This window comes from Eublepharis macularius, chromosome 15 (assembly GCF_028583425.1).
Source record: "Eublepharis macularius isolate TG4126 chromosome 15, MPM_Emac_v1.0, whole genome shotgun sequence".
Classification (NCBI taxonomy): domain Eukaryota; kingdom Metazoa; phylum Chordata; class Lepidosauria; order Squamata; family Eublepharidae; genus Eublepharis; species Eublepharis macularius.
In genome coordinates, this window is record NC_072804.1 from 56,734,289 (window position 1) to 56,755,383 (window position 21,095).

The 21,095-nt window shown below is 48.3% G+C and overlaps 2 protein-coding genes across 3 annotated transcripts in view; both read right to left on the bottom strand.

Annotated features, from left to right (window-relative positions):
- Positions 1 to 8,916, bottom strand: part of TIMM50 (translocase of inner mitochondrial membrane 50) — a 30,544-nt gene extending 21,628 nt beyond the window's left edge. The window contains exons 1-3 of the mRNA XM_054999902.1: positions 8,708 to 8,916; positions 6,407 to 6,557; positions 5,490 to 5,521 (exon numbers count right to left, since the gene is read on the bottom strand). Of these exons, the coding sequence (XP_054855877.1) occupies positions 5,490 to 5,521; positions 6,407 to 6,557; positions 8,708 to 8,911 (387 nt within the window). The 5' untranslated portion in view covers positions 8,912 to 8,916. The remainder of the gene's footprint in view (positions 1 to 5,489; positions 5,522 to 6,406; positions 6,558 to 8,707) is intronic.
- A 1,839-nt stretch (positions 8,917 to 10,755) lies between these two features.
- The window catches only part of SUPT5H (SPT5 homolog, DSIF elongation factor subunit), a 29,580-nt gene continuing 19,240 nt past the window's right edge, over positions 10,756 to 21,095 (bottom strand). For both annotated transcript variants that reach the window (XM_054999157.1, XM_054999156.1), the window contains exons 19-30: positions 19,848 to 19,994; positions 18,814 to 18,939; positions 18,620 to 18,704; positions 18,102 to 18,206; positions 17,026 to 17,128; positions 16,674 to 16,801; positions 15,975 to 16,080; positions 15,698 to 15,856; positions 14,675 to 14,843; positions 13,661 to 13,864; positions 12,832 to 12,927; positions 10,756 to 11,237 (exon numbers count right to left, since the gene is read on the bottom strand). In XM_054999157.1, the coding sequence (XP_054855132.1) occupies positions 11,094 to 11,237; positions 12,832 to 12,927; positions 13,661 to 13,864; positions 14,675 to 14,843; positions 15,698 to 15,856; positions 15,975 to 16,080; positions 16,674 to 16,801; positions 17,026 to 17,128; positions 18,102 to 18,206; positions 18,620 to 18,704; positions 18,814 to 18,939; positions 19,848 to 19,994 (1,572 nt within the window). In that variant the 3' untranslated portion in view covers positions 10,756 to 11,093. The remainder of the gene's footprint in view (positions 11,238 to 12,831; positions 12,928 to 13,660; positions 13,865 to 14,674; positions 14,844 to 15,697; positions 15,857 to 15,974; positions 16,081 to 16,673; positions 16,802 to 17,025; positions 17,129 to 18,101; positions 18,207 to 18,619; positions 18,705 to 18,813; positions 18,940 to 19,847; positions 19,995 to 21,095) is intronic.

Here is a 21,095-nt window from a genome sequence, read left to right on the forward strand (position 1 = left end):
AATACATCAGCATATACATTATCTAAATTAATAAACAGAATTGTTCTAATCAAAAAACCAAGACCACTCCCTTCCTCAACCAGATCACAGCTTGTGCCAAGTGTTTTTTAAAAAATACACACACACACACACACACACACACACACACCCCTCTATATCCACCGGTGTTCTCTCTCTCTCACGATCTGACAGAGATAAAGCCCATTTTTGTTTTTAAGACAGAAACTGAAAGATCAATGCATATATGACAGCTTGAAGGACAGCAAAGGAAATCTGTCATAAAAAGATCAAGAAATCCCCTTCTGCAATCCACACTTCCCAAGAGAAGGGAGCAGCAGGAACCGTGTGGGAAAGGGGGCAGATCAAAGGCTGCTTTACAGCCTCTTAGGCAAAGAGAAGTCCAGACAAGCCAGGCACCCCTAAGACCCTCTTGCACTGGGGTGATGCCATGAGGCTTGCAGGAAGCTGAGAAGTGTGCCAAGGCCTTTCGACTGGGCACATCTGCTCCATTCCTGTCGGCCTCACGCCTCTGCTGCCATTCACATGAATGCGACAAGCAGCCTGAAAAGGGTCATTAACAAAACCAAAGGGGCTTTATTGTGGCCCAAGGCAGGCTCAAAAAAGGAACAGACAGGGAATACCTTTGAGGTAGATGGGAAGGCAGCCACTTCAAAGCGGGCAGCTTCTCCACGGCAACTCCCCATGTGAAAATCCTCAAACCTCAGAGGCTGCATTATCACTCTTCCTCCAAGTCCTCAGTGAGATGCAAACCACACACATCCACCTTATTCCAGTCCAGTAATGGCCGGCAATACACTTGCAGGAAGTGTCCTACTGCAGCACATCTGGTGTCTCAGAGGCATACTCCCTCCAGAGAAAGATCTTCTCATACCACAGAGGTGTACTGTTGTTGTAATGAATTGTTATTGATGTTTTTTATACTTTTATGCTACCCTCTTGATTTTATTCTTGTGATCCGCTCTGTGGGGTGAGTGGAATATAAATAGAATTAGATAAATAATAATAATAATAATAATAATATTGTCTATCCTCCACACAATTTCTCTTTGCTTTTAATAGTTAATCTTCAAAGCAGAGTTTGACTGAGCATTGTTATGAGGTGTGCATATGTGCCGTCCAATGGCAGCTGACTTATGGTAACTCAAGGGGCTTCAAGGCAAGAGAAGTTCAGAGGAGGTTCACCATTGCCTGCCCCTGCATAGCCACCCTGGCCTCCCTTGGTGGTTTCCCATCCAAATATTGACCAGGGCTGCCCCTGCTTAGCTTCTGACGAGACTGGGCTATTTGTGCCATCCAGGCCTGCAATACTGTTATGCTGCTTTGGGCAAATACAGTCATTCATTTCTCTCTAAAGAAAACAAAACAGTTGACACCCCAAACCAAAGGCTTGTATTCTGAGACTTGCTTTTTTCCCAACACACACCTCTGTGAAAGAAGCCAATTGTGTCGCAAGGAACTTGTTAGCACAAACAGATCAGAGGCAGATTGGCTTGTGCCAGCAATAAACCGACCTGCTGCCCATAAAGGTGAGAAGCAATTTGCAGAAGCATGAAAAGAACGTATTAGCAATAACTGGAGAGGGGAGAAAGGAGGACAATTCACCTGGGGCGACTGGAGATGCAGCCTGAGGAACACGGCAAGGCAACTTCCTCACCTCCTAAGACAATTTAAGGGCTGTTTGCAGGACTGTGAGGAATGGCAGCTTCGCCTGAAACATCAAAAGCTGCCCAAATACAGAAGGGGCAGTCAGGAAGTCAGAGATGCTTCAAAACTAAAAAAAAAAAAAGAGGGGGGGGAGGAAGGGAGGAGAGGTCTTATCCTTGTTCAAAACACCTTTGGGCCGCTGTAGCAATTCACACCTCGTCTCCTCAAGAGAACTCAAGGCTTGTGCTGCATATCAAAAAAGAGCCAAGACAGGCAGCCCAAAGCAGCCTTCCTGTAATGGGCACAGGGGTAAAAGAAGAAGAAAAGGAGAGAGATTTTTCACACAGGAGCACCAAAAGCACCTCTCCAGGCACCAAAAACCAAGGAAGGCTGTCCAGAACTGCCAGAGACCTTTTAAAAGCATTCAATTCCCAGCAATTAAAAAATGGCAGACACCAACCCCGTTTCAGGGGGACTGAAGGCAGCATGAACAGATTTATGTATATGACAGATCGAGGCTATAATCCGAGGCATACTTACTCGGTAGGACTTCTTTCTGAGTATGGAACAAAGGACAGGGATGCTCTATCCATAACTTTAAGAAGTGATATTATGCCAAATCACTGAAACAATGCAAACTCCACGGCTATAATTAAATGTACAGCCAACAATTCAGACCCAAACAGAGAGAACAATAAAGCGGTGTGTGGAGATGCGCCCTGTATGACTGGCCTTCGCCTCGAGTCAGCCATTGCAGCAGCGAAGGCCGAAGCGAGAGCAAATCTTGTGTGCTTATTCATAGTTATATTGTTTCTACGTGTTGGCAACTTGGTATTGCTTTGCTAGCTGCCTGGAGTCTAAGGAGAAAAGGTAGGATATAAGTATTTTAAACAAATCAATATTGCCTGCCACCAAATACACTGATGCCCTGAAAGCATCCAGTGCTTTGTCCCAGGGACTACCCATAATGCTGTTGTAGGACACTGTCGACTGCAACTGAATGCTGGGTGCAAGAAAGAGAGAGCGAGACAGCGAGAGAGAGAAGAGAGAGAGGTCTTTCCTTAATAGGGTCGCCATAGGTTGGAGGCGACTTGATGGCACATAACACACACACACACACACATGTGGCGATCAGGGGCAAGCGATGCACAAGATCCCCAAGGCTCTGGTTCCTACTTGCTTTCATCACAAACTCCCAAATGAGTCCCTACAATAAACCCAAAAGGGGGCTGCTATGTGGAGGCTGCTACCATCAGCTTAAGGGAGAAGACAAGCCCCACCGATGCAGATCTTCCAAGGGGAACAGCTCACAAAGCCAAGGGAGGAAATAAAACTGTCAATGGAAACGCAGCACGATTTCCCAGCCCCACAAAGGACAAGGAGGTGCCGATGACAACAGGTAGCTCAGGCTCCCATCAGCAAGGCCCATTCGCACATCCGTGGCAACATGTGCCCGTTATAATAAGGACCACGAAGCGGCTATGGGAACTCTGCTCCAAACCTTTCCCCATGCCCCCTGGTTCCTCTCGGTCACAAGAACTGACCACCCAAGTCCTTTTCAAAGGCAGGAAAGTTTGGGAAATCCTGAATTTTGCCCAAGCTGGTTTTGCTTGAATCTGGGGAAAGGGAGAATACCTGTGCTCGAGGGGCACAACGCGAGGCCTGATTGATTTTAATGTCGTTTGTAATCCTGTTTTGTTTGCACACTAAGAATGTGCGGAGTGGGGCAGGGGAAATTTAAGAGGACATTTCCTCCCTTTGATAAGGGAGGCATGAAAGGACAGATAAAAACATAAACTGTACAGACTACAGAAACGCCTGTGAACACCAGAGCATTGGCAATGGGCCTCCATGCCTTCCAATGCACCACCACAGGTCCATGATCAATAAAGTCAAAAATATACATTAACAGTGCAATCCTATGGCGAGTTACTCCAGTCTAAGTGCATTGACTTCAATGGGCGTAGACTGGAGTAACTCTCCATAGGATTGCACTGTAAAAGTGAGAACTCTACTGGTTAGTAACCAGTTTTACAGAAGAACCAATGTGAGGAGAGGTTGGAAGGTGATGCTCAGCCCGTTCTTTGCCTCTTCAAATTTGTGCCACACGATCACTGCTTCTTTTGTACACTTCATGGCTGGCAAATGCCCAAGCCAGCTGGTACTCACAAGCGGGGGCCCTCCAATGACTGATTTTCAAGCTAGAAAGTCTTTACCACTTTGCAGCATACCACAGTAGAGAGACTGTTGGGTGCAGACAGGGAAATCCGGGTTCAGGTCTCTGTTAGGCCTCAAAGCTTATTGGGCAGATCTTGCTAAAATCATTCTCAGCTTAATCTATTTATTTACATCATTTATGGTCCGTCTTTCTCACTGAGACGCAAGGCAGATTACACAGTACAAGTTAGTAGTCATTTTCAAGGATGTTTCAATAAACAATGTAACAGGGTATATAAATACACCTTTACAAAGACAAAAAGCCAGCAGAAATCCAATACACAGAGCTGAAAAAATGCTCAAACAGGGCATTAGTAATTCTGACATAGTAAACAACCTAGAACTACCCAGTTACATCATATTTAAAGCAACCGACACTACATTGTAGCAGACAGTAGTAAAACCCTCTTGAATAATTCAGTTTTGCATTGTTTGAGGAAAGCCAGGAGAGGGGGGGGGGCTTTCCTGACCTCTTCAGGCAGGCTGTTCCATATGGTGGGGGCCACCACAGAGAATGCGCGGATATGGGCAGCGGTTGACTTTGCCCATGTGCAAGATGGCACCTGCAGAAGGCCCTGTTCAGATGAGCGAAGCTACTGTGATAGAACTCAGGGAGAAAGGTGATCCCTTAGATATGCCAGACGAAAGCCACAAAGAGTTTTGTATGTGATAGTCCATACCTTGAACTGAGCCTGGTAACTGATAGGCAGCCAACAGAGTGACTGCAGAATGAAATAATATTCATTCTCCTCCTAGCTCTCAACAATAACTGAACTGCAGCATTCTGCACCAAAGGGGAGTCTCCAAGTTAACATAGAGGGGAGACTTCAGTACACTGCGTTACAATTGTCTTGATGTTACCAAGGCATGGATCCAGGCTGCCAGATCTGCTGTGCCAAAGCTAGGGGCCATTTCCCAGACTAGACTGAGGCTGGAGAAAGCACTTTTTTGTCTGCTGTCTTAACTTGCTTTTATAGCAAGAGTGCTGGATCCAGTAGAACCCCTAGGTTCTTGACCGAGTCTGCAAGGGTTAGATGGATTCCACTGGAAGTGAGGAGTGAAACATCCCATTGCACTGCCAACAGGTTAAAAAGGCACAAGAACTGTGCAGTTCTCTGTATGCTGATAAATGTTATAGAACTGGCAGGATGTCTTACAGTCATCAGTCAGAGAGTCCTACAAAAAGGGAACACAGCCATGCAGCTCAACCCAAAATATCCTTCATTTTGTTTGTCCGCTTTTCTTCTCTGGTCTTTGTGTGCATGCAATATGTGCTGTCAAGTCTCAATCGACTTCTGAAGATGCGACAAGTGAGAAGCAGAGGTGTTTTTGCCACTGCTTTTCTCTGCACAGTCTTCCTTGGCAGTTGCCCATCTAAGTCCTGACCCTGCTTATCTTCTGAGGCCTGATCTGGTCTTTACCAACTAAGAAATGTTACTGCATACCAAAGTTAACCTTTACCCTACCCCTAAAGAAGCGAAGAAATAGAATAAAGCCTTCCACTCAAAACGGTAGGTCAAATTCAATCAGACAGTGACCCCTGGTGGCACCTCTCCACATCAAGAATCCAATTAAAAATCCCAACACTAGGAAAACAAATGGCTTACCTTAACACCATGTTCATCCACTGAATTACTACCTGCCACAAGGAAAGAGAGTAATCACTTTGTAGCATCATCCAACAAGGAGGACCCTAAACTTTTCACAGCAGCAGGTACAAAGGGCTGTTGATACTTTTCACCTCTTTATGCAGAGGCATGCAGAATTCCACTAAGAGTACACTGAGACAGCTCTTATCGTTTGGAGTTCAGTTTTAGAAAAACAGCTCTCAGCCATTAACATTCTGCTTTTTTCATATTGTAAACTGTCTGGGAAAGAAAGAGGAATCTGGCCCTCCATTTTCTGGCTAAAGGAGAGATGCTGCTCCAAACGTGAATTAAACTTCAGGAAACAACAAAGAAATTCTGTGAAGAATTCTTCACTAATAAAATCCACCCACTGTCAAAGGGAACAGGCTCAGCTCAAGAGTGAAGAACATTATTTTATTTATTTTATCGTATTTATATTCCACCCTCCCTGCAAGCAGGCTCAGGGCGGATAACAACATTAAAACATTTCATACAAAACATTTAAAAAAATTATACAAAGATATTAAAATAGCTTGGCTTGCACGCAAAAGGCCCAGCCTCGGCTCCTGCATCTCTAACTAAAGGAGTCAGGCAGCAATTGTTGGGAAAGGCCCTTCCCTGATGGAGGTCCTGGACAGCTGCTGCCCGTTAAGGGGAGGCATCCTTGAACTGGATGATGTATAAGGTAGCTTCGTATGGTCATTAAGAGAGGACAACATTCATGTGCCTGACAGCATTCTTTTAAAAGTTCGTGGAACCTTAGCCAGACCAGGGCTCCCAGAGACATGTACATGGATGTTCTCAACCACACTGCACACGTTTCTGTAAAGTACACCCGTGAAGGTCCACGCAACAATTCCATTTGCCAGGCATGATACACATGGCAGCAAACTTACCAAATATATAGATAACTGCCACTCCACTGCTGGCAGCCATCAGCCCTGCAATCCTCAGCACCACCTTCTTCGCATAGGCAGTATTTTCCTTCTGCTTCTTCTCTTGCTGCTCATCAGAGCCAGAGCTTTTCCCATCTCCACCTTCTGCTGACTACAAGGGAAGAGAAATCAAAAAGCTCCGCTCAGACATAACACAAAATCACAGCTTTATTTAAACTACAACTAGTTTGTGAAAAAAGGAAGCATGCTACAGCCTGCTCTTGTTGGATCTTGGAAGCTAACCAGAGTCAGTAGGCCAGGGGATCATCAAGGAAGACTCTAGCAGAGAAAGGTAACAGCAAAGCACTTCTGCTTCTCCGCTGAAGAGTAGGGATTCAAACGTGAAGTCTCCATTTGCCTAATCTAGCAATCTAACCATTACATTTGTGACTGCCTTAGTCATTAAACTCTGGGTGATTTTGGGCCAGTTGTTCTCTCTCGTCCTATCCTGCTTCACAGGGCTGTTGTAAAGAGAACCACATACACTCTCTGAGCTCTTTAGATAAAAGATGTGGTAACTTCATCTGAAGTCTCCACATCAACAAGCATAAAGGAATGTAACAAACCAGCATAGTTTAGTGGTTAGGGTGGTGGTCTATTTGTATGTGTTTTCATTTCATTTATAGCCCACCGTTTTCAAGGCTGATTACGAGTATGATACAACTATTCAGGCAGGCAGTAAGCCAGCTGCAAAACACAGTAACGTTTGAATGAATCTAACAGAAAAGGTTTCTAATAAAACGAAGCTATTCACTCAATCAGCAAGTGGGTTACAAAACACAGTAACATTTGAGTCGAACAGCAAAGAACCCTACTGTTACCCTACTATGTAATTTCTGCATCACTTATTATGCCACATTAATACTTATGTTTTGTCCCATATTTTACTTGGCTTTGATTTCCGCAATCCTAATCCTACTACGTTGCCTAGTCGATGTCCTATCCTGTTGATTGCACTGATTTACACTGTGTAATCCGCCTTGAGTCTCAGTAAGGCAGACTATAAATAACATAAACAAGTAAAACAGCATCAGGCAGTGGTAGAGCTGCCACCAGCCTCCAAGTGGCACCTGGAGATCTTCCAGAATTATAACAGAACCCCAGAGGACACAAACCACAAACCCTTGGAGAAGATGGCTGCTTTGGAGGGCGGACTGTACAGCATTCTACCCCACTAAGGATCCTCCCCTCACAAACATCAGTAGGCACCTGGCCCAATGCAACGAAGCCAGCCCTTTTGCTTGTTTTTATAAGCACATTCTCCAGCTCTGTAATGCAGCAAGACGCCCAAACCCTGTAAAGCAGCTATGAAAATTATATGAAAAATGTAATTAATTTCAGAAAATGGTTCCATAAACATTGAAATAGTTCCTTCTTTCACCCAAGGAGCACACTGCTTTAAAAAGTGTTCAGCTGTCTCTTATGCCCCTTTCCAGTGTACTCTAAAATACATCAAGATTTACAGCATATCTGCTATTGAGGGTGAGAGCGCCCTTCTTCAGATACCAGAAAACACTGTCTTCAATTATGAAGACGGGAGCTCTAACTCTCCAAATCTTGTCGGTGTCTAAGGTGCCACAGGACTCAAATCCTGCCATTCTATGAGCCTTTGGCTGGGATATAAAGGCTCCGGGACTTCCATTCCTACTCATGTCTGAAAAAGGGAGCTTTGACTCTCCCAAAGCTGACACCCTGAAAATCTTGTTGGTCTCTAAGGTGCCACTAGACCCAAATCCTTCAATTCTATGAGGCTTTAGCTGAGATATGAAGGCTTAGGGATCTCAGTTCCTAATGTCTGAAGAAGGGAGCTCTGACTCTCAAAAGCTTACACCATGAAAATCCTGCTCATTTCTAAGGTGCCACTGGATTGAAATCCTAAAATACACATGTGCTTAAGCACCTATGTTTAGAGACTGAGAGACCTGCAACAGCTCACTATAAAACCTTTCCAGATAGAAAAAAGAGAGAACATTAGAACATTTCTAACCCTGGCTGCATTAGAGGGGGGGGGGCTCTGTGGTCCCTCTGCAGGCCCCAAATCTCCTGGAATCTCCCAAGCCAGAGTTGGCAACCTTAGAGTGCAAAAGCCCCGCCCCCTAACGGACCTGGGTTCAAATCCTCCCCCCCTCGGGCCAGCCACGCCCTCCCCGCCCGCCTCCCTCGCAGGGCTGTTGTGAGGAGGTGCTGGGCGGGCGAGAGCGTGCACGGCCGAGTGATTGACAGACCCCTGCCCCAATGGGATGTGGCCCCGCCCCGCCTCACCTGCTTCTGCTTGACAGCGTCCCTCAGGACGGATTCCGTCAGCCCCGTCACCTGAGGGGGAGTGCCCGTGCTCAGGGCCCGCCCTGACGTCGCCACCAAGGCGCTTCGCCGCCGCCACCGCCGGCAGTAGCAGGAGGCGACGGCGCCGCCTCCCCTCAGCGCCGCCAGGGACAAGCCACGAGCGACCGCCACCGCCGCCGCCATCGCTGCCCCGAGACTGGCAACAGCGCATGCGTCACGGGAGGCGACCAATCAGAAGGCGGCAGAAGGACGCCTGCGCCGCGCTCTGGTGGATTGAGAGGGTCTCCCGCCAATCGGAAGCCCCTCCTTTCCCGAGCTTCTTTTCCAGCCCACTCTTGGCCACGTGTCCAATGGCGAGGCCAGAAGCCTCCCGGGCTGCCCCTTCAAGCCGCGACGGTTTCGGCCAACCAAGGCAAGAGGAGGGGAGAGGAGAGAGTTCATTGGCTGCCGTTCGGACGAACATAGTTGCGCTGCCCGAGGAGGGCGTGACCAGCGCCCGGTCCTGCTTGGAGCTCGCCGGGCAGCCTGGCCGCGCCCCCGCCCCGCTGTCCCCCTTCTCTCCCGGCGGCAGGCAGGAGAACCGGGAGCCGCTGGGGGCGGGGCTGAAAACCGAGCAGTCCGAGAGGGAGAAAACACGAGCAAAATCAAAGGCTCCGCTGAGGGGCTGTGCGGGCCGCTCTCAGCTGGTGATGGCCCAGGCACAGCAGTCTGTGCCCATCGCTCTGTCCTCGACACAGAGCACACGCCTCTGCGCTGCAACAAACTCCAGGGCACCTTCGCCTCTTCATCATAATCATCAGGGGTCATTTCTTAGAGCTGGAGGAACTTATTAGCATAATTGATTTGCATGTGCCACACCCTCTGGCATCACCTATCCTGGCTGTTTTGGACCCAATCCTGGCCATTCAGGGCCGAAATTGGGCCCAAAATGGCAAAAAGGGGCTGAAAATAGCAGAAAAGGGGCCCAAAATAGTCAGGATCGGGCTGCTGCTGAACAGGAGTGTGATCCACCACCGCCCGATCCGGGCCATTTTGGCTCCAATCCAGGATGAAACCAGCCCAAAATGCCTGAGAGTCAGGTGGGTGGGGCCACCTGACATGTGACCTCTTTGGGGAACTGCTGGAACTGCGTTCCTGCGTGTTCCCCCTCGAAATGAGCCCTGATAATAACACTCAATTTATATACTGCCCTTCAGGACAATTTAACACCTACTCAGAGCGGTATACAAAGTGTGTCATTATTATCCCCACAACAAACACCCTGTGAGGTGGGTGGGGCTGAGAGAGCTCCAGAAAACTGACTGACCCAAGGTCACCCAGCTGGCTTCAAGTGAAGGAGTGGGGAATCAAACCCAGCTCTCCAGATTAGAGTCCTGCGCTCTTAACCACTACACCAAACTGGCTCTCATAATGAGTATGATGTATATAAGCAATGACATTTACAGATTCAACTTCTTTCCTTGCAAGAGAAACTAAGCAGAACTTTTTATCAGCATTTAAAGGACTTCCTCTGAAGTCTAGACACAAAAGGTGCTGTGGGACCCAAATCCAGCTCAGACCAGTGATCTACACGGAAGGTGAGACTGAGGTATAGCGTAAGGAGACCATTTTGACAGCACTTACACTCAAGGAGTCCAGAAGGAAAATAGCCTCTGTGGGACAAGTGCAGGCATGAAACCATCACATGGTGGAATGATTAAGATGCTGGACCCAGAGCTGGGAGACACAGGTTCGAATCCCCACTCTGCCACAGAAGTTGGTTGGGTGACCTTGGGCCAGTCACTCTCTCTTAGCCTAACCTACCTCTCAGTGCTGTTACGAGGATAAAACGGGGGATAGAATGATGTAAGCTACATTGTGCCTCATTGCGGAAGAAGGGGGGGTATAAATAAAGTAAAATAACTCTCCTCTGACGTTAAACTGATATTTCATCTCATTCTGTGCAGTATGAAACATTTACTGGAGTTTTGTTCCAAGGGAGAAGGCCCAGAGGCAGGAGTTTTTTTTACCAAGGCAAACACAGCAAGTGCATGTAGAACGCATGGGAAGATTTTATTGCAACAAACAACAAACTGGTTGGTTCTGTCTCACGGGAAGACATAAAGCGCTGTAAGAAAGCAAAGCTGCCCGATCCTCTACGTACCATGCCTCTCCTGTGGAGGCCCCTGTACTTACAATGCAAAAGAGAAAGGTTGCTCCCATTCCTGAAACCCACACATTTGCTGAGCTACAAAAAAATTAAGGGGGGGGGGACATGTCATGAGCCCATCTGTACAAAGACACATTGCACCAGTCTGCAGGCAATGCTCTAAAAAATAAAACCCGCAACACGTGTGCGCACGCACAAAGTTAATCTCTGTCCGCTCTATGCCTCCAACAGCTTGCCAAGGAAACGGAGGTTGAGGATCTTCAGTTGTTCTTCCAAGTCCATGCGGACAATGCCATCCTCTCCATCGATGCTCAGCAGGACCCCAGTGGCCTCTCTGTCCTCTCCCAGGATGACCTTGACCTGCAGGAAGAGGAAAAAGCCAAATCAGAGAAAGCTAGGCCATGCCCCATGAGTGACATAATTGGGAGGAGGGATAACTCAGCAATTACTGTGAGGTAGTGCTGGGCCCTGGAAAACAAGACATTGCCCTAAGGTCACAGTAGGATTGTCCTTAGGTGGCTAGGATGTACAAAAGGGTTATAAAAAGGAGGCACCGACTGATGACCCATCAGGACAACTGAGGTAGCAAGCAAGGTTTGGAGTGTCAAGTCCTGGCTTCTCAGGTGTCAAGAGAGAACTTACTGATGAGAGAAGTGAAGGCCACCAAATACATAGGCTGCCCCACACAAGGAAGACCATCCTATGGCCTCCAGAAGCCACAAAACAAGAAGAACCAAACACACTATTTAAGTGTGATGCCAGTAAAGCAAAGAGCTTCCCTGTGCAATGTCACATGGGCTCAGTGTCTTGTTTAAACTGCTGCCAACTGTGTGCTTTTAGTCAGCAGCACCTCTTATGATATACACAGGTGAACAGGACCTCTGGCACACAAGCTAAGTCTGCAGAACTGCTTTGTGCGGGTTGCAACATGGCTGAAACAAGATGCAGAGCCCACTCAAAATACTTCAGGGAAGCCCTGTGCCTCGCCAGAGTCGCATTTCAATCAGGCCTCTCTGCTGTAGCTGATTTACATGGTTGCCACCATCACCACAACCTCATAGAATCAGAGTTGGAAGGGACCTCCCTGCACAATGCAAGAGGATGAGGAACCATTAACAAGCACTCTTTGGGTGTTTTCTGTCAACCAATTACCAATCTACCTAGCAGTAATAGGATCCAAACCACATTTGACCAACTTTTCAGCAAGGATATTATGTGGAACCTTATCAAAAGCCTTACTGAAATCGAGATAAACGATGTCTACAGCATTCCCCTCATTCAGCAAGGTAGTAACATTCTCAAAAAAAGAGATAAGGTTAGTCTGACATGACTTGTTCTTGAGAAACCCATGCTGACTCTTAGTAATCACAGCCATCCTTTCTAAATGCTCAAGGACTGACTGTTCGATGATTTGTTCTAAAACCTTTCCAGGTATAGACATCAAACTGACAGGTCAGTAGTTACCCTGCTCCTCTTTTTTTCCCTTCTTGAACATGGGGATAACATTTGCCTGTCTCCAATCTTCTGGCACCTCACCTGTTCTCCAAGAATTCTCAAAAATAATGGACAGCAGCTCAGAAATTACACCTGCAAGTTCATTTCGTACCATTGGATGCAATTCATTTTGCACTGAGAGTTTCTTTGAAAGAAACTGTTTATGTACTACCCCCTATGCCAAGCCTAGGCATAGGATCCTAGGCTGCAACTCCCATCCCTCATCACGTGTTCTGGTTTTGCCATGCTGAGCACTATTTCTCTTACAGAAGAAGACTGAGGAAAAGTAAAGGCTGGGACCCAACAAGTGGAGGAGGAACAGGCAAGGCGCCAGTCGGTCTCATCCCTCCTAAGGGATGTTGTTAAGGAGATGGCAGCACTGCTGGTACTATATTTTCCCCTATCCTTTGGCAGAGCATTCCCAAGATAACAAGAGCCTCTGCTGGTTCCTTCAACGCACCTTATCGTTCTTGGTTGGTGTGACAGGCTCCAGATGCTCACTGGAAATGCTGACCACCTTCTCGCTGTCCTTAAGGTAGACTGAACACATCCCGCCCTGGGGAGTGAGGAGGGAAAGATGGAATGAGTAAGCGGCAGATGCCTGGTTCCGAAGGCCGGTAAGCATGTCTGCGCTAGTCATTGTCTTCTGTTTATGAAGGAATAGGAAGCGCAAGCTGCCAAGATGTTCAAAAGGCTACAGAAGTCAGTGGAAATATATCGGTCTGGGTCCCAATATACATCAGGGGAAAGTTCCCTGTGTTGGGGGAGAAGTACTGCTATTCACAGAACAGTTCTGTGGGATCCAAAACGCCAACTGAAGTACTCCTGTGTGGCACTTTGTTAATCTGGAGTTTTCCAGATTAACCCTCTCCCCCAGATCCCCTACACTTAATTTTGGATGACTGAAGAAAACTGAAGTTACGTGGGTAGGTAGGGCTCCTGAGGAACTTTCCTTCTTGATTTAGTGGGACAAGCAGCACTAGAGGCCCCGATGGAGAACAATGAGAGAGAAACCCATCTGCTTTCTGAGGCAGGGAGCAGAGCAGAGCAGCTGAGCCCCTTCGCTTTTAAGTAAAACAATCCTGGAAAGAAGGCCTCTCTCTCGGTCACACCCAGGGCCAAAGGATGCCTCAGACCTGGATGAGATCACTTCCAGGACAGGCAGGCCTCACTCCTATAAGACTGCCCTCACCTTCCCTCCCCTCTTTCCAGCCCATTCTCCAATCTGCACGCTCGCCTCTGCTTTCCAGCCAACCCACATCAACTGGCAGGTCCCTCTGTCCACTCACTGTTACGCTGCGGATGACTCCCGTCTGCCCCACGACTTGGCTGTCCAAGCACGTATCACGAACGACGACCTGGATGTCCGTGGTGACCCAGTCGCTGGAGCTCTGCTCGATTCCAGAGCCAGGGGTATGAGGGTTGTACCCTCCTGGAGAGGGAGCCCCTGGGGTCATGGGGCTGTAGCCAACTGGGCTGGGGCTCGGGCTAGCCTGGAGCAAGAACAAGAGGTTGAGCAGCACATGAGAGTGCGCAGGAGGCAGCGGGTGAGCAGGGTGTGCTCGGGGCATCAGAAAAGCCAATGTCCAGTTACACCCAGCGTGCGTCTAGCTAAAAAAGACAGGACAATTTGCAGACACTGATAAGGTACAAATGAATGAAACTGATGCGACACCTCAAATGAGGAACTGAGTTCACCAGTCACAAGGCTGTCATTTTAGCATCTCAGAGGCGTGAACAGACCTTGCCTTGCTGGCCGGACAGACGGGCAAGGAGTTGATGCTCAGAGCGACAACCCAGAGTGCTGCTGCCTCTTCTTTAGGAAAAAGAGGAAATGTACTTTGACCTCCCTCCTTGGTCACGGTACACAAACCCATTCAACTGACAACACTGAGAGGTGGAAAGGTCTTATGCTAGTTAGGGTCTTGAACCTGAGTTTAGGTCCCTTTTGGTTAGAAGTAGATCTAAACGTGTCCCACTGATTGCCACATTGGACCCCTTCTTTTGATTACAGAGGAGCCCAGCTGCACTTCTGCAGGCATGACATTTCCCTTGCCCAGGGGAATTTCAGCCTTTGTTCCCTGACATGACACCGCCCCCCCCCCCCCCACCTCCAATCTTCAGGCTATTTCTAACAAAGCCTTTACAGATGGCTCAGGTATGCATACTGCATCTTAAAAATGGCTGATCAATCTTTAGGGGGGGGGAAACAGCTCTTGAAGGGTCTGGGATTCTTTAGCAGGTAACGCAGCATTATTTTCAGGTTGCAACATGATCCTAGTGCTGCAGATTTTCAACAGTACCTGGTAGGCCATAGGCGACGGCGTTGGGTGGTAACTGGCTGGCGAGTGGGTGTTTTGATAGCCTACAGGACTGGGTGCCACTTGATGGAAACTCTGAGGGCTGGGACTTGGCTGGTAGGAGCCCTGAGGGGATGGAACTGCGTATGGAGAAAACTGGTCTGTGTTATACCTGCAGTGGGGGAGAGAGACCAAGACCCTCCATCAGAACAAAGCACTGGACAGGCAGATTGTGGGACAGCGCTGAGTTAGTAGCAGAAGTCTGTTTCCTCCTAAAATACCAGTTGAAACCTGAGACAATGGTAACTCTATGAACTCTGAGAAGGCTAAGCTCCAAAACTTTTAACCACTAGGTGGCAGTTGCAATTTAGAACTGAACTGGATCTGTACTCTAGAAGTTTTCCAGATACATCCCAAGGTTGGGTTCTTGGCTGATTTTAAAAAGATAATAAACAATTGGGTCAGTTGACCAGTGAAATATTGGTCCAATATTTTAAAAACAATGTTGTGAGCAAAACAAAATGTACCTTAAAACATCAATGGATATGATATTTCTACTAATTACAAAAAAAAAATTCTGTAACTATTTCACAAGCAGCGGCAACTTTTAAAAGAAACGGAATGAATTCATACGGCCCGGTCTAGACAAGGGCCTTTGCCAACCATGACTCCTCCTATCCCCCTCCCTGCAATCCTAGCAGGGGGTCCATCAGAGAAGCGCTGCTAGGCTACTTAGGGCTGCCCCTGACTGCTGCAGGTCTTGCAGAGGGCAAACAGCTCTCGGTCCTTCCTTTCCTAACAACCGAGACCAGACAACGGCTGTTTTTTATAAAAAGGAAGTTACAACGTACATAGGGGCAATGATTGGCTCCAGTGAATATCTGAAGGATAAACAGACCAGCACGCAGAGCCTAATTCAATTCCACAAATAAAGGGCCTCTGCTTTGCCCTCTCTATTTAAACTCCAGGGGGGGAAACACAAGGGAAGAACTAATGCCCCCCCCGCCCCCAGTACAGTGCACTCACATGGCCGGGGTCCCAGGCGTCTGAGGGTTATATGGCGGGTTAACCTGCGGGGATGAAGGATCAGGGTAGCCTGGAGTCTGCGGGTTAGGAGTTCCCCCATAGCCTTGTGGAGAAGGGGTGGGCTCGTCATCAAAGCCGTAGTCAAACTCTTCCTCGGCTCTGTGGGAGAGAGGGGACGAGGGCGACAGTCCGCGTGAATCTTTTCTCTCATCAACACCTCTGTCAGACCTGAGCACTTGAGCCCCTCTCCGCCCCTCCTCCATTGAGCGGCACCCACCTGGAGGGAGTGTTTGGGTTATTGGGGTCCCAAGCCCCGCTCTGTGCAGGAGTCCGGCTGCCGTCATGCAATGGCGTTTGAGAGCCATAGTGAGGAGTCCGGTTGCCTGGAGGACAGGCACATTGTTAACACATTGCGAACCCTCAAAACAAGGGTGTGCACCAGTGGATGTTTCAATGCTTTGCTAACTTTTGTTGAAACGTTGTATCAAAATACAGGCCATAAAAAAATTACAAACATGTCCGACATGCCTACAGATTTATTACACGCCACGGGCCAGAGAACTTATCCTTCCTGCCAACAAAAGGCCATGCCTGATGAAGCCTCTGGGACTGCAAGGGATTCGGGGGTGGGGGAAGCTCCTTGTCCTTCCCCCATACCTAGAACTATGCAAACTGCATGTCGTTAACACACAGAGAGAGAGATGCATTTGATTGGGTTAATTTACTCAAGTGGCTGAATTCAGCCTCTTATTGCCTGGAGAACTCTTCCATCCTAGTTCTGAGGGCTTGAAGGGTCTCCAAATACTCAGCAGCCCCAGTGTGGAAGCAGGAATCAAGGGTCTTCTCAGAATCTAACTCCTCCTCCACCCCGTCCCTAGGACTGTCTTGCTGAAAGGCACCTACCACAGTAGCTTTCCCACCAACCGAAATCAAGGATCTCCTTTCCTCGCAACAAGCATGGCCTCCCCACACTCACCGTCATGCAATGGAGTCTGTGAGCCATACATAGGCGTGCGAGACCCTGAGCCATACATGGGAGTCTGAGAGCCATACATGGGAGTCCGCCCATAAGTTGAGGTCGTGCCACTTGGCCTCTTTGAGCCACTGTCAACAGAGAAAGAAATGTGGGTTAGAGTTGGTACACCCACCCTGAAACCTCCAGGTCACCCTGGAGAAGGGTCCACAAGACCCACCCCTATCCAGAGTTTCTGGGAGTAAGAAGGCAAAAAATGTGTAGGTAGAGCCTCAGATATTCAGCCCCTCCTCTGAATAACTGGAGGTGGGTCTCTAACTTTGGCCCCCCGAATAGCTTTCCTGCCAGCTCTTACACGGTGGTGAGACGCTGCCGGTCTACTGAGATTGTCTGGCAGGTGGAATGTAGCTCCACGCGGGCAGTGGACTCTGTGGCGTCTTTGACCACGCCAATGTAGCCTGAAATACACAAGAATGCTGATCAGTGAGCAAAAGATCAAAGGGGGAAGAGAAGAGGGGAAGATCCAGAAGCATCAGTCTTTCCATATTGTTGGGGAATCAAGTAGCTAAAGCACATGGAATTACAGGCGCTGAGAACAACATCATGTCTACATTTTAAAATGGAAACCCAGTGAACTGTAACAGTTTACCACCCAAGGAATCCTAGGGAGACAGTGCGTGTTAAAGATCTCCAACAGGTAATATTTAGGCCCCTCAAAGAGACACAGGGAAACTGATTTGGTTGCAAGCAGCAGGAATTCCGGTTGGATAGACGAGCTTTACAAGCTGCTTTCATGTCACTGAATGCTAGCAGAACTTTAACTCCCCAGATGGAGACCCCACTCAGTTCATTCTACCAATGCCGGTGGGGGGGAGGTGGGAGAGACTCCTGAGACCGGGACTGCATCTGCTCTGCATGCAAAAGCTCCCCACTTCAACCGCTAGTCTCTCCATCTAGAAGGATCAGGTGGTAGGGGAAGACCTTGACCTTGAGACAGGGAAGAGCCACTGCAGTTCAATGGAGAGTTCTCTGACCCTGACAGACCAAAGTCCTGACTCAGCATTAGGCAGTTTCATGTGTGCAGGATCCCTTTGTAAGTAACGATGACTGAAGAAAGCAGCACACCATTAACCCACAGAGCATTATGTACCCTCTGCACAAAGTGAGAGAGATTCTACAGCATCTATACATAGTTACCCCATCCTTCCTCCAAAGAGTTCAGGGCAACATATATGATTCTCCCCTTAGCCTATTAGTATTTGTATAATACTTCTGTGGTGTAGGCCAGGCTAAGAAAGAATGACTGGCCCAAATCACCCAGAGAACTTCATAGCAGAAGGAATTTGTTCTCAGGTCTTGGGTCCAACACCCTTGTCACTGCCCTGCACTGGCCTGGTTAACGCCAGCTCCAGGGAAAGGAGGCAGCCTTACCCTTGTATGGCCCTTGGGAAATCCGCACGGTCTGCCCAATGAGGTCATTGTCTCTGCGCCCACGGCCCCGGCTCATTCCGCCCCCTCCAAAGCCACCGCGTTGACCTGGGGGGAGGAAGAGGGTACAGAAAATAAGAACAAATTTGCACTCACCAAGCTGCTGCCACCCAACGGATCTCCAAGCACAAGCTAAAGGCCCAAATCGTCATCCTGAAACAACAGTAGCCTGGTGGTTCCTGAGCAAGCCTAGGAATCTTGAAACCATGAAATATACCTTCTCATCTAGCAGAAACAGCCTCCAGTGGGGCTGTGCCCCTTTTGGGGGGGAGGTCAGTGTGCCTATAATCTGAAGAGCCCCAGTCTCCAAGAAGGGATCATAGCTCAGGGGCAGAGCATGTGCTTTGTATGCAAAAGGTTTGAGATTCATTATGACTCAGCATTCTCAGCCAGTTTGACCCAAGGCCGAGACCACACGCAACCCAGCCCCCCTTAACACGCAGGGCTGCATCCTGACCCACCTCCTGCGCTGGGGTGCATAGGACTGTTGATCCGAGGGCTCATGGGTGCAAACCCTCCAATGGTAAAGTTTGTGACGTCCCTGGGCTGCAGGAGGGCGAAAGTAGATTATTTCAAAAAGGGAGCTTGACAGCACTTGCACCTCCCTCCCCCCCGCCCCAGGGATCTCCACACTCTGCCCTAAAAAGCATCTCACCTTTGAGCCTCCAGCCAGAACCAAGTTGCGAGTCTTGCACACAAACATGCCCCCATTTTCCACAAGCTTCTTGCAATGCAGAAAAGCAAAGCTCCGGTAGAGATGACGGATCTCCCCCTCACGACCCTGCGATGAGAGAAGGAGCAAAGGTCACTAGAACATGCCAGGTTTTCTTACCAGACTGCCTCTGTGCTGTAAACACACACAGGGACACAGACACAACGGCGAAATGGATACATGGGAGGGAAGAGGAAGTCAAATGAAAGATTATTGGGATTGGTGCCGGACGAGAAACTGTATTCCTAACCAGAAGAAGGCCATTACAGATTGTCTATTTCAGCACTGTGGCTTTATCTTTTAAAATAGACTATTAAAGCCCATGACAAGTGGCCTTGAGTATAATTGGGGTGGAGAAGATAAAATCCCCTAAATCAATAACTTCTGCCATCATTAAGGGTTGCTGAGTCTAGGGCTGATGGGGGTGGGGTGGGGGAATCCACAGAACACACAGCCCACTGGCTCTCCCTCCTGCGCACAAAAGCCGCTAAAAAGAGCTGGGTAGTATCATGGTAGGATTTTGCTCCAACAGAAGACAGCAAGGAGTGGAGATTTCTAGTTTCATGCACCAACATCTTTTAGGCTGGCCTGTTCTGAGCCCTTCATTTCATTTCTATCTGAAACGCAGCCCAAGGTGTAGGTGATGATATGCCCTGACACCTGGGCAGGCTGGTTCAACCTCTTCACCTCCCTGTAGCACAAGGCAGAGGATACAACAGCCCTACCAAGTTGCAAACACATCTGGGAATCTATCCTGCCTTGCAAAGAACCAAAACAACAGCCCTGAAGCTTAGTGCCAGCAAGTACAGCAAAGGCCAGGGCCTGCACGCCACAGGCAGTGTGTTGTCAGAGCCACTCATCCAGACGTGGCAGGCCCAGCACTACAGCAACACATCAGCAGGGTAGGCGATCTCCACTGTGTTGCACAAGTGAGCTTCAGAGCCCTTAGAGGCCAGGTTGCCCACCCCCCTCCTCACCAAGTGTGGACCATCAATCACTTTCACGATGTCCTTCACATGGATATTGTTCTGCTCAGAGTCCAGAGCAACTGCAAAACGGTTGTCCTTCTTCCTGTTCACAGCCTGGTGCCTGACTGTCACCACTTTGCCATGCATGTTGAGGACCTGCAGGAAGAGAAGAGGCTCAGAGTGAAGGGCAGACAGAGGGACAGGAAGAAACCAGCTCAGCTCATGCCCCAGAACCAGCTCCATAAATCCTCCAGCTTGCAATCTGATGCAGAGAGCACAAGACCCCACCAAAGGGGCCAGGGCTCCATGGCAGAACACTTGCTTTGCATGCTGAAGGGCCCGGAACAGTCTCGTCTGCCTTGTTAAGAAGTGATGGGAAAGACCTCACTCTGCCCAAGACCCGGAGAGCAGCTGCCAGTCCAGGCAAATAATATTGCCCAAGACGACTCAATGGGCTAGCTATGCTCAAAGAAGCTTCAGATTTTCACAATAATAACAATAATTGTAACATTCGAGTTATATAACGCCCTTCAGGACAACAACGCCCTTCAGTGGGACACGGTGATTCCTGGATATAAATTATATCGGAAGGATAGGGAGGGAAGGGTTGGTGGTGGGGTGGCTCTATATGTCAGAGAAGGTATACATTCCAGTAAGATTGAGAAGGTAACTGAATTAGATTCGCTTCTGGAAATGCTATGGGTTGAAATTACGGGCCCAAATGGAAACTTAACTGTGGGAGTTTGTTATCGCCCTCCAGATCAGAAAATAGAGGAGGATTATAAAATGATGACAGGATTAAAGATGGCTGCTAAACAAAAAAACTGTGTTGTAATGGGTGATTTTAACTACCCACACATTGACTGGGCCAATGGGTGTTCGAATCGGGGGAGAGAAAGTGAGTTTCTAGACTGTCTCAATGACTGTGCTATGGAACAGATGGTTACAGAACCTACTAGGGGAGAGGTGATCCTGGATTTGGTCCTCAGTAATGCTGAAGACCTGGTGAGAGATGTAAATGTGATTGCACCACTTGGGAACAGTGACCATAATGTTATTGAGTACAACATATGTATAAATAGGAAATTGCCAAATAAGACCAACACAGCCATGTTTAACTTCAAAAGGGGTAACTTTTCTGAGATGAGGGGGTACGTGAAGAAGAAACTGAAAGGGAAAGTAAAAAAGGTCAAAACACTTGGGGAATCTTGGAGACTATTTAAAACTACAATCCTGGAAGCTCAAATTAAATATATA